Below are 15,690 nucleotides of genomic sequence, written 5' to 3'. Positions count from 1 at the left end.
GCAGCCTAAATAGAACGCCTGTAGGTCTCTGGGCCCTGGTGTAAAGCGCCTTCCTTCACTCCGCTGGGGCCATGGCACCTGCCACTTGACGTGGTGGGGCATTGGAGATCCCATGTTTTTACCGTTTTTATCATGTTTCCAACAGAGGTATTTTTTTGAGGGGGGGTGGCACTGCAGAGGAACACTGAAAAGTTTTAACAAATCACTGATCCCCCCCCTCGCGGCAAAATGGGTTTGACCAACAGGCAGCCCCACCCTCTCGTGGGTGTGGCCGCGATGGGCAATGGTAGCACACAAAAGTTTGCCCGCCGGAAGTTTCCTTGTTTGCACTCGGAAGTGACGTTGCACCGCCCCAACTTACCCCCTCCACTCTGGCGGTGGCTGGCTGCGGCAGCTGTACAGCCGGGCGGGGTTGGCGGCAGCGGGAGCTGCGGCGGGAGGGGGGAGTAGTAGGAGGAGAGGCGGAATATGGCGGACGGCGTGGACCACATAGATATCTACGCCGATGTAGGAGAGGAATTTAATCAGGTAGAGTCTCCGCGCGCCCTGCTTTTGCCAGGGTCGACCTAGGCATAGGCGGGGGAGGAGGCCGGCGGAGGCCTGGCTCGGTTGGGCTGTGCGGGTGTGGGAGAAGGAGAGAGACTGACTGACTGACTGACTAGCTTGGTGCGGGCCTCGCAGAGCGGAGAGAAGCCGCCGCCATTGTTGACTGTGGCGCTCGCCAAGCGGGCCCCGCTAGTTTCCCGCCTGGCGCTTTGAGTGGCTACTACAGTGAGGGCGCTCGCCGCCCGGGAGAAGCTCGTGTCAAAGAGGGAGGGGGCGCGGCCTAGGTTTGAATGCGCGTCTCTTTCTCCACTCTTCTCCCGCCTGCTCGCCTGTCGCTGCGAGGCCCCAAGCGCTGATAAACAATGAGCCTAGAGAGGGAGCCACTTGTAGCGTTGCAGCGCTGCTGGTTGTTGCCCGCTTTCTCCCTTGAGATAAGAGGCAGCCTGGAACACGGCGGCACAAACACGCCGCAGCTACTTCCCAGGAGCTTGCAATATAGATGCGTGACGAGATCTTAGTCTCTTGAGAACACTCGAAACGCTGTAGGTTCCACACGATGATCTGTCTTAAACCGAGGGTGGGGGGGGGAGATGTGAAACAATTCCTCAAAGATGTTTTGCAGTACAGTCTACACTCTCCCTTTGGGCCTCTTCATTTTCTGTATTTATTTAACACATGACAATACGACACACACAGCTTCTCCTCCAACAAACTGCGCTGCATTTTTTAAACAGGTCACTCCGTTTAATAAACTGTTGACATGGGTTTTTAATTACACCTTTAATACGGTTAGATTTTCACAGGATAGAAAACTGAATGCTAAGCTGGTGTATTTTTTTCAGGTATAGCAAGTTTGATTTGATTTTGATTTTAATATTTCTACCCCGCCTTTTGGCCAAAAGGCCCTCAAGGCAGCTTACAAAAGAGCACCAATATAAAGATACACCAATGATACACCAATGATACACCAATAATACATCAATAGAACATCAGTAATACATCAATAAAACAATACAATTTGCAATACATTTCAAGGTAGTTACAAACTACCTCACCCCTCACTTTGGTAAAATAGGTTACACTGGCTTTTATTCCTATGATGTATGCAAGATATGGGGCAGAAAAACAAAACATTCTTTCTGTTCCTTAATTGTGTTGCCAGTCAACAATAGTGAGGCGCATGCAGTCCACTGAGTACTGTATATTATTTGATACTGAAAGATTTCATTTCTTTCCTTGCTGCATATATTCAAAAGTTCACCCATTCTTGGCTTGTAACTTCAAAAGAGTATTGTGGAACATTTGGAAATACTTCGTGTTGAGCAAGAGAGTGTCTGTGAAAGGCATTTCTGCAGTTTGTCTTTGAGAGTTGTTACCATGTCTGCTTTAAAGCGCCATGTTTGTTTTCTTCCATATTTCAGAGATGTATCAAATTCCTTTTTTCTCATGATTTTTATTGCTGATGTGCTTTAAATGATAGCTGTGAAGCTGTACTAAAAACTGAAAAGAAAGAAAATGCCAGAGATGGCCTGGGCACAAAGTCTGAGACCTCTATATTATGAGACTTCTCGATTAATGTCTTCTCCAGGTGTTCTGATACCATGCTCATTAAACACAGGGGTATTTTGGGGGGGGCAGCTGCAGGAATGAGTATGTTAGATCTGTCCCGTCTTCATTCCTGTTGCACTCCACAAGTGGGGGGAGTGATTGTTTGAAGTGTGGAGTCTCCTGTCCTCATTGGAGCTTCCTGCATGTATTAGAAACCTGAAAAATCCAGGGTTCTAAAATGTGTGGGGAGCCTCCATGAAGACAGGAGGCTCCCTGCATCAGTTAGTCACCATCCAACTCGTGGAGGGGGATATGAACAATGACAAGGGGGATGATGGAGTGAATGCACTTGTTCCTTCAATTCCCCCTTGCATATATACTGAATACTTGAAGGGGGCTTAGGTGAACTATACTTTGAGCTTGCAGAATTGCCATAGACCATTAGGTTGGAATTTTTAGCCTTACTCAGGCATCCCTGTGTAAACAGACACATGAGGAGAAGTGGGGATGTACTGCCAAGTTCCACCCCTTCAATGTGTCATCAGTACACAAGTTAAAGTCTTTCATGAGTTTGAGGGCAAAGGTTTGAAGTGGGGAGTCTTTCCTACTCGTGAAGGCTCCCTGAGCCTCCCCACTCCTGACCTTTGCTCTCAAACTCTTGGGAGAGCTTTATGATATGTAAAGATGATGTCCTGGGGGGGGACTTTGCTGTGCTCCCCTGTTTTCATATGAAGAGACTGAACACTCAAAAAAAGGCTTCTTATTTTTCTGTTTTTTTTTTTTTTTTGGTCATTTATAAACTTCATTTTGTGTTGACAAACACTTGAAGCACTGCACAATTTAAAACTAAACCGGAACATTTGATATAAAATATTAATAAAACTTGTACAAAAACAGCCAGCTAAAACTGCATTAGCTAAGTAAAAGCAGCACCATAGTTGAAAACAACGAGTCTAGTCAACCACCAGAAAATGCATTCTGAAAAAGCCACATTTTATTTGGTGACCAAAGGCCATAGCATGGGGAAACAAGCAAAAATCACCATGGAGAGCATCCCATGATGTAGGTGCTATCAGAGAGAAAGTTCGACTTTGTGCTTTCACAGTCCTTAACTCTGTAAAGGAAAGTATGGACCTATGATCGTGTCGAGGTTCATACAGATTGTTCTCCCCAACCCCATCTACCCAGTAGGTGCATGTGTGATATGGTTCTTGATCAGTACAGATGCTGAATCTACATATCAGTATTTTATTTAAATTGAAATGCAAATTCAAAATAGTTTGTGACATTCTCTGCAAACGTTTCCATTTGTGGTAGCATCTACTTATATGTTCTTCATAGACACTATTGTAGAGGTAACAGATCTCTTAATAAATTCTCACCACCCTAAGCAAACTTAGGTTCATAAAAAAATTTGGGGGTAGGCAGGACCGTTAAATTGGTATAAAATATTACAGGTCTGTACCTAGGACACATCCTTGGTGTAAAATGTTCAGTTTCCCTCTTACTGGTTAAACTTATGGAACTAGTTATTTCTTTGACATCTCACTTTTCTTATCTCGGCCTAATGATAGTATCATCAGGGATGCTCTCCATTTTTTAAAGGTCACAGTGTCTTGGTGTGTACAGGCTTTTTCTTTTAGTGAAATGTAGTGTAATTGTTTCTTGCAAGAATGTAGCTTCACATAGGGTGAATTTGGAGAGACTGTAACTGAGCTATGGAGAGTATATATCTGGCTGGATCTGTCTGTCATGGCATTAAAGAAGTAGTAGTGACTGAATGCAAGAAGAGGAAATTTGCTTTGGGAACATGAGAGGACGAATGTCTGGGTTGGTGGAGCATGGAGGTAGTTGGTCACCCCTGAGCAATGCAGGCATACAATTAGTTACTTGCTAGTGGCCAGTAAAAGGTGAGTCCCCATGCTTTAAGACTAGTTCTCCTTTTAAAGTGCTGCCAGCTTATTATTTCGAGAGAAGCAAAGGGTTCAGTGCCTCAGTTAGAGCAGTCTTGTGCACCATGATATTGAGTTTGGAACCAGCTTCCTGTGCCTGCACCTTTTCCAGCTCCAAGTCTGAAGCTGCAAAGATAAAAACTGCTGATGGAGGGCAGTTGGGGGAGAGACACAAGTAAGTAGGGATGGGAATTGACCACTATTACCTGGAGATTTACATGTTTTGGAATCTCTTGTGCTTTCTGATCAATTAGTATTTAGGTCTTTTGATCTGGATTTGAAAACTTGTGCTTAGTAAATGTCATCAAATTTAAATGAGCCTTCTGTACATAGAAAATAATTTACTTTTTTGCTAATAAACAATGCCTTTTATGTAAACGTTTTCGCTAGTGTTCACCCACTGAAAATCAGCCTCTTAAAAAATAGACATTTTCTTTGAACATGGATCTTTTGAGGATTCTTCAAAATAAAAATGTGTTTCCAGAGCTCTATTCCTTGAATTTAAAATGTGTTACTTTCCTTATTTAATAATTCAGGGTTAGCTTCAAATCTTTTAATCCACACAACATTACATTTGGTTAGTCAGAAACACAGGTCAGCTTGGGCCGAAGCAGAGATCCATAGTTATACAGATGTCTTGGTTGCAAGTCCTAAATGGCATTAATTGTGCCATGTGAGAATTATTATCTTTATTTGCTTCAATGGTTTGTACTTGGTGTTTTTCAAGAACAAATCTTGTAACATTTGTCTGAACTAGGAGTGTTAAGGTCAGGAGAGAAAAGTTTTTCATTATCTTTTTTTGCTGCCACAGCATGGAATAAAATACTTTGTTGCTATTGTAGTGAACTTGTTAGGTCATTTTGTTACATTGGTTTATATTACGGCTATTTACTTCTGCAGTCACTGCCCCCCCCCCCGCATTTTTTTAAATACAAAGCAGCCATGGATGGTTTATAGGTTCAGCAAATGACTTTTCAAAGAGGGGATCTTTCTCTGCCAGCCTTTCTCTATTCAAAGTTGCCCTACTCTACCTGCTTTCCCATATATTGGGGATAACATATAGGACCACTGTATCTTTCCCTTGTGGGGAGAAGAGCGCCTTGGATAATTTCTGAGTTAGCAAACATTTCATAGAATCATAGAATAGTAGAGTTGGGCGTATAAGGCCATCAAGTCCAACCCCCTGCTCAATGCAGGAATCCAAATCAAAGCATTCCTGACATATGGCTGTCCAGCTGCCTCTTGAATGCCTCGAGTGTCGGAGAGCCCACTACCTCTCTAGGTAATTGGTTCCATAGTCGTATGGCTCTAACAGTTAGGGAGTTTTTCCTGATGTCCAGTCAAAATCTGCAACTTGAGCCCATTATTCCGTGTCCTGCACTCTGGGACGATCGAGAAGAGATCCCGGCCCTCCTCTGTGCGACAACCTTTCATGTACTTGAAGAGTGCTATCATATCTCCCCTCAGTCTTCTCTTCTCCAGGCTAAACATGCCCATTTCTTTCAGTCTCTCCTCATACGGCTTTGTTTCCAGTCCCCTGATCATCCTTGTTGCCTTCCTCTGAACCTGTTTCAGTTTGTCTGCATCCTTCTTGAAGTGCGGAGACCAGAACTAGACGCAGTATTCAAGATGAGGCCTAACCACTGCTGAATAGAGGGGAACTAATACTTCACGCAATTTGGAAACTATACTTCTGTTAATGCAGTCTAATATAGCATTTGCCTTTTTTGCAGCCACATCACCCTGTTGGCTCATATTCAGCTTGTGATCAATGACAATTCCAAGATCGTTCTCACCTGTTGTATTGCTGAGCCAAGTATCCCCCATCTTATAACTGTGCATTTGGTTTCTTTTTCCTAAGTGTAGAACTTTGCATTGATCTCTGTTGCATTTCATTCTGTTGTTTTCAGCCCAATGCTCCAGCCTGTCAAGGTCCCTTTGAATTCTGTCTTCCACGGTATTAGCTGTGCCCCCCAATTTTGTATCATCTGTAAATTTGATAAGCATGCTCTGTACCTCCTCATCCAAGTCATTAATAAAAATGTTGAAGAGCACTGAGCCCAGGACCGAGCCCTCTGGTACCTCACTCGTTACTTCTGCCCAGTTTGAGAAGGAACCATTGATAAGCACTCTTTGAGTAGGATTCTGGAACCAACTGTGGATGCACTTGATAGTTGTTCCATCCAGCCCACATTTAGCTAGCTTGCTAATCAGAATCTCATGGGGCACTTTGTCAAAAGCTTTGCTGAAGTCGAGATATATTACGTCCACAGCATTCCCACAGTCTACAAGGGAGGTTAGCTGATCAAAAAACGAGATATGGTTATTTGGCAGGATTTGTTCTTCATAAATCCATGTTGGCTCCTAGTAATCACTGCATTGTTTTCAAGGTGCTTACAGATTGACTGCTTTATTATCTGCTCCAGAGTTTTTCCAGGGATTGATGTTAGGCTGATTAGTTTGTACTTCCCTGCTTCCTATTTTTGCCCTTTTTGAAGATAGGGACAACATTAGTTCTCCTCCAGTCATCTGGCACTTCACCAGTTCTCCACAATTTCGTAAAGATAGTAGACAACAGTTCTGAGAGTTCTTCAGCCAGTTCCTTCAATACTCTAGGATGCAGTTTATCGGGCCCTGGAGATTTGAACTCGTTCAAAGCGATTAGGTATTCCTTGACCATTTGCCTATCAATCTCAAGTCCCAATCCTGTCCCTTCCACTTCATATTTCCCAGGAGGGTCATAGACCCTTTTTGGGGAGAAGACTGAGCCAAAGTAGGAATTGAGCACTTCTGCCTTTTCTTTGTCATCTGTTATCATTTTGCCATCCTCATTGAGTAGCTGTGCCACCATTTCCTTTCTTTGCCTTTTACTAGGGATGTACCTGAAGACGTACCTTTTTTTGTTGCTTTTAGCATCCCTCGCTAACCTCAGCTCATTCTCAGCTTTAGCCTTCCTGACACCATCCCTGCAATTCCATGATACTTGCCTGTACTCTTCCTTTGTGGCTTCCGTCAAAGAATCCTGGGAAGTGTAGTTTGTGAAGGGTGCTGAGAGGAATTCCTATTCCACTGACAGAGCTTCAGTGTCCAGAGTGGTTTAACAGTCAGCCACTCTGATTAAAGGTCTGTGAGGGGAACAGAGCGTCTCCTAGCAACTCTCAGCACCCTTCACTAACTACACTTCCCAGGATTCTTTGAGAGAAGCCATGACTGTCCGAAGTGAAATAAAGGCTTGGTGTGGATGTGTCCAGGGACAGCTTTGGTTGAAATTTGGGTGGGAGGCTACATGTGCCTGCTGTAGAATAAAAAGGTGGGGGAAATGCTGAAAAGCAATGATAGTGTTCATACTGTTTTCCTTTTGGAAAGGTAAGGGGCTTCCCCTCTGCCCAGTGCCCGCCCACCCACCCACCCACACAATCTCTTCTCCTACTCTCCCTGCTCCTCCCCTGGGTTAGTGTTGGACTATGACCTGGGAGACCCGGGTTGGAATCCCCACACAGCCATGAAGCTCACTGGGTGACCTTGGGCCAGTCAGCCTCAGAGGAAGGCAATGGTAAAACCACCTCTGAATACCGTTTACCATGAAAACCTTATTCATAGGATCGCCATAAGTCGGGATTGACTTGAAGGCAGTCCATTTCCATTTTCAAAAATGATTGCACAGAAATAAATCCCATTGAACTCAGAAAGTATGCAACTGATCAAACCCACCCTCCCTTCTCCTTCCTCCTATCCCCTCCCTCTTGCCCATTCCCTCCCCCTTCCTTTGCCCCTCTCTACCTTTCCCCATTCCTTTCCAATCCCCTCCTTCCCCCTCTTCTCCCTCCTCTTTCCTTATAAGCATGCAAATGATCAAACCTGCCCTCCCCTCCCCCTTCCTTTGTCCCCTCCAATCTGCTTCTTCCCCTCCTCCTCCCCCATGGTCAGTTTTGCCTATCCTAACCATGATTGCATAGGAGTAAATCCCATTGAACTTAATAATCATGAAAATGATCAGACCTGCTTTCCCCTCCATCCCCTCTCCCCTCCCCTCTTCCTTCTTCTTCCTCCCCTGCCCACTCCAGCCCTCCCTCTCTTCCCCCCCGGTCAGTTTTACTTATCCAAAACATGATTGCATGGGAGTAAATCCCACTGAACTCAATAAACATGCAAATGATCGAACCTGTCCATCCCCTCCTGCCTGCTTTCATCCTCCTCCCCTCCCTCCTCCTCCCTCCTCCTCCCTCCTCCTCCCTCCTCCTCCCTCCTCCTCCCCCCTCCTCCCTCCTCCTCCCCCCTCCTCCCCCCTCCTCCCCCCTCCTCCCTCCTCCTCCCCCCTCCCCATCCCCTGTGGTCAGTTTCACCTATCCTAAGCATGATTGCAGGGGAGTAAATCCCACTGAATTCAATAAGCATGCAAATGATCAATCCATTTTCAGCAAACTTGCACAGTATCCCATTTCTTACCTGCTGGATTAAAAAGCGGAGAAATTCACAAATAGGCAAAAAACCTTGCAGTTTAAGAACGTACCTATAGCCCACAGATGCCAAACTTTAAAAAGCAGGGAAATTAGGCAGCTACAGTAGGGCCCCGCTTCTTGGCGCACCGCTTTTTGGCATTTTGCTAATATGGCACCAGCGGGGCGATCAGCTGGAGGGAGGGCTGGAGCTCCCCGCGCTCCAGCTGATCTCACTGGAGGAGTGGAAGATCAGCTGTAGAGTGCTACAGCTGATCTCCTCTTCTGACGCGATCAGACTCCTGCGCTCGAGCTGATTGTGCCAGAGGAGGGGAAGCAGCTGATCTTCTCGGGGGCGATGAGACTCCCGCACTCCAGCTGATCGCACTGGAGGAGGGGAAGATCACCTGTAGAACGCTATAGCTGATCTTCTCCTGCTCCGGCGCGATCAGTGGGTTAGGTTCCAGAACCTGCGCTACAACTGGTCTGCTTTTCAGCTGGGGTCTGGAACCTAACCTGCTGTGTGAGTGGGGCCCTACTGTATAGTGAATGCACCAGGGGATCAGGAGACCTGACCTCATCTCTGAGATATTGGACTGCCCTACAAATTTGTGAAAATACAAACACAATTTGGGTTGGTTTTTCACAGTCCAATCCACTTGCTGTGTAGCTTGGAAGAACTTGGTAACATGTCACCACTCACCATAAGCTCAGAGGCACAACACCTGCAATCAGCCCAAAGAATAGAAAGAAGACATGTGCTGTGCTGATCTTGCTTTAGCAGGGAGGAAGCAACACTATTAAGACAGTTGATATAGTTCAGATGGTCACTTAAAATATGTCTGATTTACTTTGCAATTTTAGTGAAGTTTCCTATAGGAAATCATTTTCTTTTGCTTCTATTTCTGTGAATATGTGAAGTACAGCAACACATTGTAAAATGTGTACTAAAAAAACTCCAAACATAATTGTTGAATGATGGCACTGTCTATTCTGCAGAATAGTCTCCAGTAGAGATCAGGAATGTCTCAATTTGCGCAAGATAAAACAGTGGGAGGTTAAGTGTATTCTAGCAAAATTCTGGGTGTGCTCTATGTTTTTAATTGACCTTGTCCACCTTGCCTTAAATGAAGTAGTTTAAACATAGCAGGCTGAAAACATGCATCCTCTTTTTTCCAACAGTTAGAGTCATTGCTGAAGTAGCAACATATTGTAATCAGTCTGATTTTACATCAAACGGCAGTTTCAGATTCAACTGTTAATGCACCCAAAATAGAAATAGAACATAACCTCCAATTTGAAACACAAAAGGCTGTCTTCACCATCATGTGACATTGACCAATAAAAAGGCTTTGAAATTAATAAAAATAAATTTGACACAGATTTCTAGGATGAAAAATGAGGGGGGAAAAGATGTTCTAGGTTAGATTCTCTGTAGAAACATTAGTAACACAGGAAAGAAGCCAGGTAAGAAGAACACCAACAAACATAGAAAAATGTAATTCTCCATTTTTGGAGATGGCAGGTGTTGCCACCACTCACTATATGCTCAGAGGCACATGTTACCAAATTTTTGCAAGGTACATAGGTAGTGGATTGGACTGTGAAAGACCGACCTAAATGGTGTTTGCATTTTGACAACTTTGTAGGGCAGTCCAATATCTCAGAAAGGAGGTCAGGTCTCCTGCTCCCCTGGTGCATTCACTATAGCTGCCCAATTACCCTGCTTTTTAAAGTTTGATAGAAATAGCTGTGGGCTATAGGTACATTCTTAAACTGCCCTTAGATACAAATTTCTCACGTTAAGCTCTGCAAGATACTAGTGAAATTGCTGTTAGCCACCTTGAGCCTATAGGAAATTAATAAAATATAAGAGTGATGCATTAGTAGTGTAGATATTTAACACCTTTTAACTAAAATGCATTGTAGTTTTTAGAGTAATTCCATTAGGATATCCTGATTATTGTGAAGAGTAGGAGAAAAGGCAATCATACTGGATTCATGCATTTTATTTTTAAAAAGAATAGTGCTGTTAGGTTCAGATTTCACCTACCTCTGTCTTCAAGATACTGTGTTTTAAATACATGTTCACTGTTAATAATTTAATTGCATTTTTTATTGGTTTTCAATTATTTTGTTATACATTTTATTGTTTTCGTTTGCATTATATACTGCCATGGAATAATATTATAAATATAAATGCTTATCAGTCAATAAATAAAGTTCTACTTTAAGGCTCTCTAGAGAAAAATGAATTAATTATTAAAAGTATGGTATTCATGGCCTCTGTCTTCTAGGAGGCTGAATATGGTGGGCATGATCAAATAGATTTGTATGACGACGTAATATCTCCATCTGCCAATAACGGCGATGCACCAGAGGATCGTGATTATATGGACTCTCTCCCACCATCTGTTGGAGATGATGTAGGCAAAGGATCGGCACCAAATGTTGTCTACACATTTACAGGAAAGAGAATTGCATTGTACATCGGAAATCTTACTTGGGTGAGTGTTGTTGCATTAGGAACATGAAAAAGCCATCATGTATCAAGTCAGACCATTGGTTCATCTTGCTAACTATTGTTTACATTAGTGGCAGCTCTCAAGAGGGTCTTTTCCAGCCCTACCGGGTGATACTAGGGATTGAATTTGGAAACTTTTGCATAAAAAACATGTTCTCTACCACCGAGGTGTGGGTTCTGTTTTACTGTAGGTAATGATTGTAATGTCTTTTGAGTTAGTAATCATCGCTACTTAATGTCTATGTAAATTAGAGAGGTCTTTGCTTATTTTTACAAAATAAACATAATTTGCTCAATTATATCACATAGGAAGGAGTAGGCAGCATTCCAGTAACTTTAGAAAGCAATAAATCAAACCAACTTTGGGGGGGATTTTTTAATATTGAATGTATCAGATGTCAGATGAAGCTAGTATTCACTGTACAGTAGGGCCCCGCTTTTTGGCGTTCTGTTAATACGGTGCCAGCAGGGTGATCAGCTGGAGGGGGGCTGGAGCTCACCACACTCCAGCTGATCGCGCCCGAGGAGGGAAAGATCAGCTGCAGCTCGCTACAGCCAATCTCCTCTTCTGGTGTGATCAGACTCCCACTTGAGCTGATTGCACCCAAGGAGGGGAAGATTAGCCATAGCATGCTACAGCTGATCTTATCCTCCTCGGGGGCGGTCAGACTCGCGCACTCCAGCTGATCGCACCCAAGGAGGGAAAGATCAGCTGCAGCTCGCTACAGCCGATCTTCTCCTCTTCTGGTGCGATCAGACTCCCGCTGGAGCTGATCGCGCCTGAGGAGGGGAAGATCTGATCTTCTCCTTCTCCGGTGTGATCAGTGGGTTAGGTTCCAGACCCCCATGCTACAGCTGATCCGCTTTCCGGTGGTTTTTGCTTTCCGGCTGGGGTCTGGAACCTAACCTACCGTATGAGTGGGGCCCTACTGTATTAAGGTCTTTTCTCTTGAACGGTGCAGTGGAAAAATGAAAAAAAAATTGTGATTGTGTTAAAAATGAAATGTCAATTATGAATATTTTGCAGTGGACCACAGATGAAGATTTAACTGAAGCAGTTCATTCACTTGGTGTAAATGATATTTTGGAGATAAAATTTTTTGAAAACCGTGCTAATGGCCAGTCTAAGGGGTAAGAATTTGTTTAAATCCAACATCATCCCATTTTTTGTTTAAACACGAACAGTGTGATAGGCTGTATAGGAGACTGGTATGTTGCTTGAAATAATATGTTTTAAGAAGATGGAGCAGGACAAGAACAGGGTTTAAGGAAGGAGTAGTGAGTTTACCTGGATAGACTATAAAGACAGCTGAGGCTGTGTTGATCTAGAAGAGGCAGTGGTGAAGAAACTGGTTCCTTTCAAGCCCTTCTCAGAGACAGGAGGTAAAACTTTCAGACGTAGGAAGCAAATGTGCTAGAAGGTTGGGGTGTGAGGGTCATAGTAAATAAAGGTTACAGTGAGATGCCATGAGTGCGGCTGGTCATAGTTCAATATCAGAAATTGACTGGTACCCTACTACAAATGACTTGTACGGGGGTGGAGTTAGGTGTTTGGTGGACAAAAAGCTGACTCCCTGTTTTCTTTCTAAAATTCTTCCAGAGCATTTCAGTTGGATGATAGTCCCCTCCCCCTCAACATAATTTCCTCCTTCTATTCTTTTTTCCCCAGGTTTGCTCTTGTCGGGGTGGGATCTGAAGCATCTTCCAAAAAACTAATGGATCTTTTACCCAAACGAGAACTGCATGGTCAAAATCCTGTTGTAACTCCATGTAATAAGCAGTTTCTGAGTCAATTTGAACTGCAGTCGAGAAAAAGTAAGTGTTCCTCACAGCTACTTAGAGTTAAGAGTGAAAGAGCACATTTGAGAAGGAAACATTACCGTTTTGCAACTATCAAAGAATGTGTTGTATTTGGCTATTAAGTGCTTAGAATCTGCTAAGGGTGCAATCCAACTGCTATTTATGCCAGGTTGAGGGGAGTTGGATATGGTGGACCCCTGGCTGAGCCAGCAGGGTCCCAGCTCAGCCATGCTTATGCCAGCAGAAGCCCCTCATCCAGCTCAGCTGTGATGGAGCCAGGACTCAGCTGGCTTAGCTGGTGGTCTGCTGGGGAAGCCCAGCGGAAGAGAAACTGGCGGAAGGCCCGAAAAAGGGTGTTCCAGGGGCGTGTTGGAGGAGGGGCTGGGGGGGACAGGCCACATCTAACTGGTGTTTGGAGCACTCCTGCAGGTCCTGATCCAGGCAAAAGTTATGCTAGGAAAAAGGTCAGTCTAAGAAAATAATTGTAATTTATTACTGATAAAAACATGAATGAGATCAGTTAAGTTGAGTTCCTATACATTTGAAACATTACTTTGACACAGCCTTATCTAACTGAAGAATCCTAGAGAAGTTCAAAATGGGTAATGAAAGCATAATATACCAAAGCTAAACCCAGCATAAGAATAAACCAAGAAAGCCCTTGCTAATTCCATGTTGTACATCAAATGCTTTTGTTTCATTACTGCAGCTACACAGTCAGGCCAAATGTCTGGTGAAGGAAAGGCTGGTCCTCCTGGAGGCAGTTCACGGGCAACGTTTCCACCAAGTAACAGAGGGAGGGGTCGTTTTCCAGGCGCCCTTCCAGGAGGGGATAGATTTCCTGGACCAACTGGACCAGGAGGACCCCCCCCACCTTTTCCCGGTAAAATGTTTTGTATCATATATTTCTGCCTTAATGTATAGATGAAGATGTAGAAATTTAACTTGCTGGCCCTTGTGCTGTGTTCCTGGCCTGTAGGCTGATTTAATATTGACATGTATTCTACACTGAATAAAAGTAAACTAAAGCACTTCCAGTATAAAAGAACACTATAATAAAACAAAATGAAAACAAAAATGTATAGTATTCGTCCTGTTGATTATTGTTGCTACAGTGTTGGGCAGTTTCCTTTGAAGATAGGCACAGAATATTAGTATCTACCCCCCTCGCCCCCCGGTCAGATCTTCTGACAAATGGGTGGATTCGTACATGTGTATATATGATATCCACATCCATGTATGTATAATGTATATATCCATATATCAATAAGCCTTCTAATGCTTTTTATAAGTGATCTCATAGGTGTTGAAGAAAGCTTTGTAGAAGAAGTAGAAAACATTATTACTATTTCTTTCTTTCTTCCCCTTTAGCTGGACAAACTCCTCCACGTCCACCTCTAGGTCCTCCTGGCCCACCAGGCCCTCCAGGTCCTCCTCCACCTGGCCAGGTTCTACCTCCTCCATTAACTGGTCCCCCTAATCGTGGTGACCGCCCTCCTCCTCCAGTTCTGTTTCCAGGGCAACCCTTTGGTCAACCTCCATTGGGTCCACTTCCCCCTGGCCCTCCACCTCCAGTTCCAGGCTATGGTCCTCCACCAGGTCCTCCACCCCCACAACAGGGTCCTCCTCCACCTCCAGGCCCTTTCCCTCCTCGTCCACCTGGTCCTTTAGGGCCACCCCTGACACTGGCTCCTCCTCCTCACTTACCTGGGCCTCCACCAGGTGCTCCCCCACCAGCTCCACACGTGAATCCAGCTTTCTTCCCCCCACCAGCCAACAGTGGTATACCTACATCAGACAGCCGTGGTCCACCACCTTCAGACCCGTATGGACGACCTCCACCTTATGACAGAGGTGATTATGGGCCACCAGGCAGGTGAGTGCCTTTCTGCATTGATAGCATATTTATTCCTTTTTAAGAACTCCAGAATCTGTCAGGTGGTTTTGTCTCCATTTCCTTCAGGAAAGTAAAATTCTGTTTCTTGAATGTGGTGTTGTCATTAAACCAGTGTTTCTCAAACTTTCTGAGCTTGGCTCCCCCTCTCATGAATGCCGCCCCCCCAGACCATCAGCAGAACATATAGAGATCATTGCATGCTGCAGTGTTCATGACCTACTGCTGTGTACAACGATCTATGGAGTGGGAAACTAATCCAACACTGGCATTAGAAAGCAGAACAGAACAAGAACAGAACCTAATAATGTCTTAGCTGATAAAGGAAAGAAGGCTTCACCCGCCTCAGGATCCTATCCTATCCTTGGAAGTATCTTCTCCTCTTCCAGATTTTTGTGAACTCCAAGGGGGTGGGCTACTGCGCAGTTTGAGAACCAGTGTGTTAAAAACAATACTTAGGCCTTCCTCTTTCCATCAGCTGCATATTTGTTTGATTTAGCTTTCATTGGTGGCTTCCTTTATAGTCTTTAAACAAATACTTTATTTTCACCTTCCCTTACCTTTGTGTGTGTGTGTAATTAACTTTTTAATGTCCAGCACCTCAAATTTTCTTCACCTGCAAAAAGTTGCAATTTAGTTTCTTGATAATACATCAGAATATAAATATATCAATATCCTTTTTAAATGAACAACTTTGAATTGGTCTCTAATAAGAAAACCCTCTGCACATTAGTTTGAGTTGTACTTTTTTCCCCTCTGCTAAACCTGCATCTTGTCTGGAAAACCCTTTTTCTGTAACTCCCATGATCTTTTTGTTTTGACTATTCTGATGGATTCAGACAACCATGTCAGATGGTGGACAATATGGGGAATCTACCATTGAGGGTTTGTTTTACAAAAGTAAAAGAGGAACTCTTCTGCCAATTTAAGTTTTATTCAGGGGATGGTTAAATCCTATGTCGTCACTCAACTTATGGGTAACCGCTATGG

General features: G+C 44.0%; 1 protein-coding gene across 8 annotated transcripts in view; it reads left to right on the top strand.

Moving 5' to 3' along the window:
* The first annotated feature begins 316 nt into the window (after window positions 1-316).
* Window positions 317-15,690, top strand: part of CPSF6 (cleavage and polyadenylation specific factor 6) — a 38,826-nt gene continuing 23,452 nt past the window's right edge. For all 8 annotated transcript variants that reach the window (XR_009764448.1, XR_009764450.1, XR_009764449.1 and 5 more), the window contains exons 1-6: window positions 317-528; window positions 10,780-10,989; window positions 12,034-12,137; window positions 12,676-12,821; window positions 13,516-13,689; window positions 14,178-14,682. Coding sequence is in view for 5 of the 8 variants with exons in the window: in XM_061639777.1 (XP_061495761.1) it covers window positions 469-528; window positions 10,780-10,989; window positions 12,034-12,137; window positions 12,676-12,821; window positions 13,516-13,689; window positions 14,178-14,682 (1,199 nt within the window). In the remaining 3 variants the exon portion in view is untranslated. The remainder of the gene's footprint in view (window positions 529-10,779; window positions 10,990-12,033; window positions 12,138-12,675; window positions 12,822-13,515; window positions 13,690-14,177; window positions 14,683-15,690) is intronic.

The sequence above is a fragment of the Rhineura floridana genome, chromosome 8, assembly GCF_030035675.1.
Source record: "Rhineura floridana isolate rRhiFlo1 chromosome 8, rRhiFlo1.hap2, whole genome shotgun sequence".
NCBI classification, from domain to species: Eukaryota; Metazoa; Chordata; class Lepidosauria; order Squamata; family Rhineuridae; genus Rhineura; species Rhineura floridana.
The sequence above is the reverse complement of the archived record's forward strand: the minus strand, read 5'-3'. Positions and strand labels throughout refer to the sequence as shown.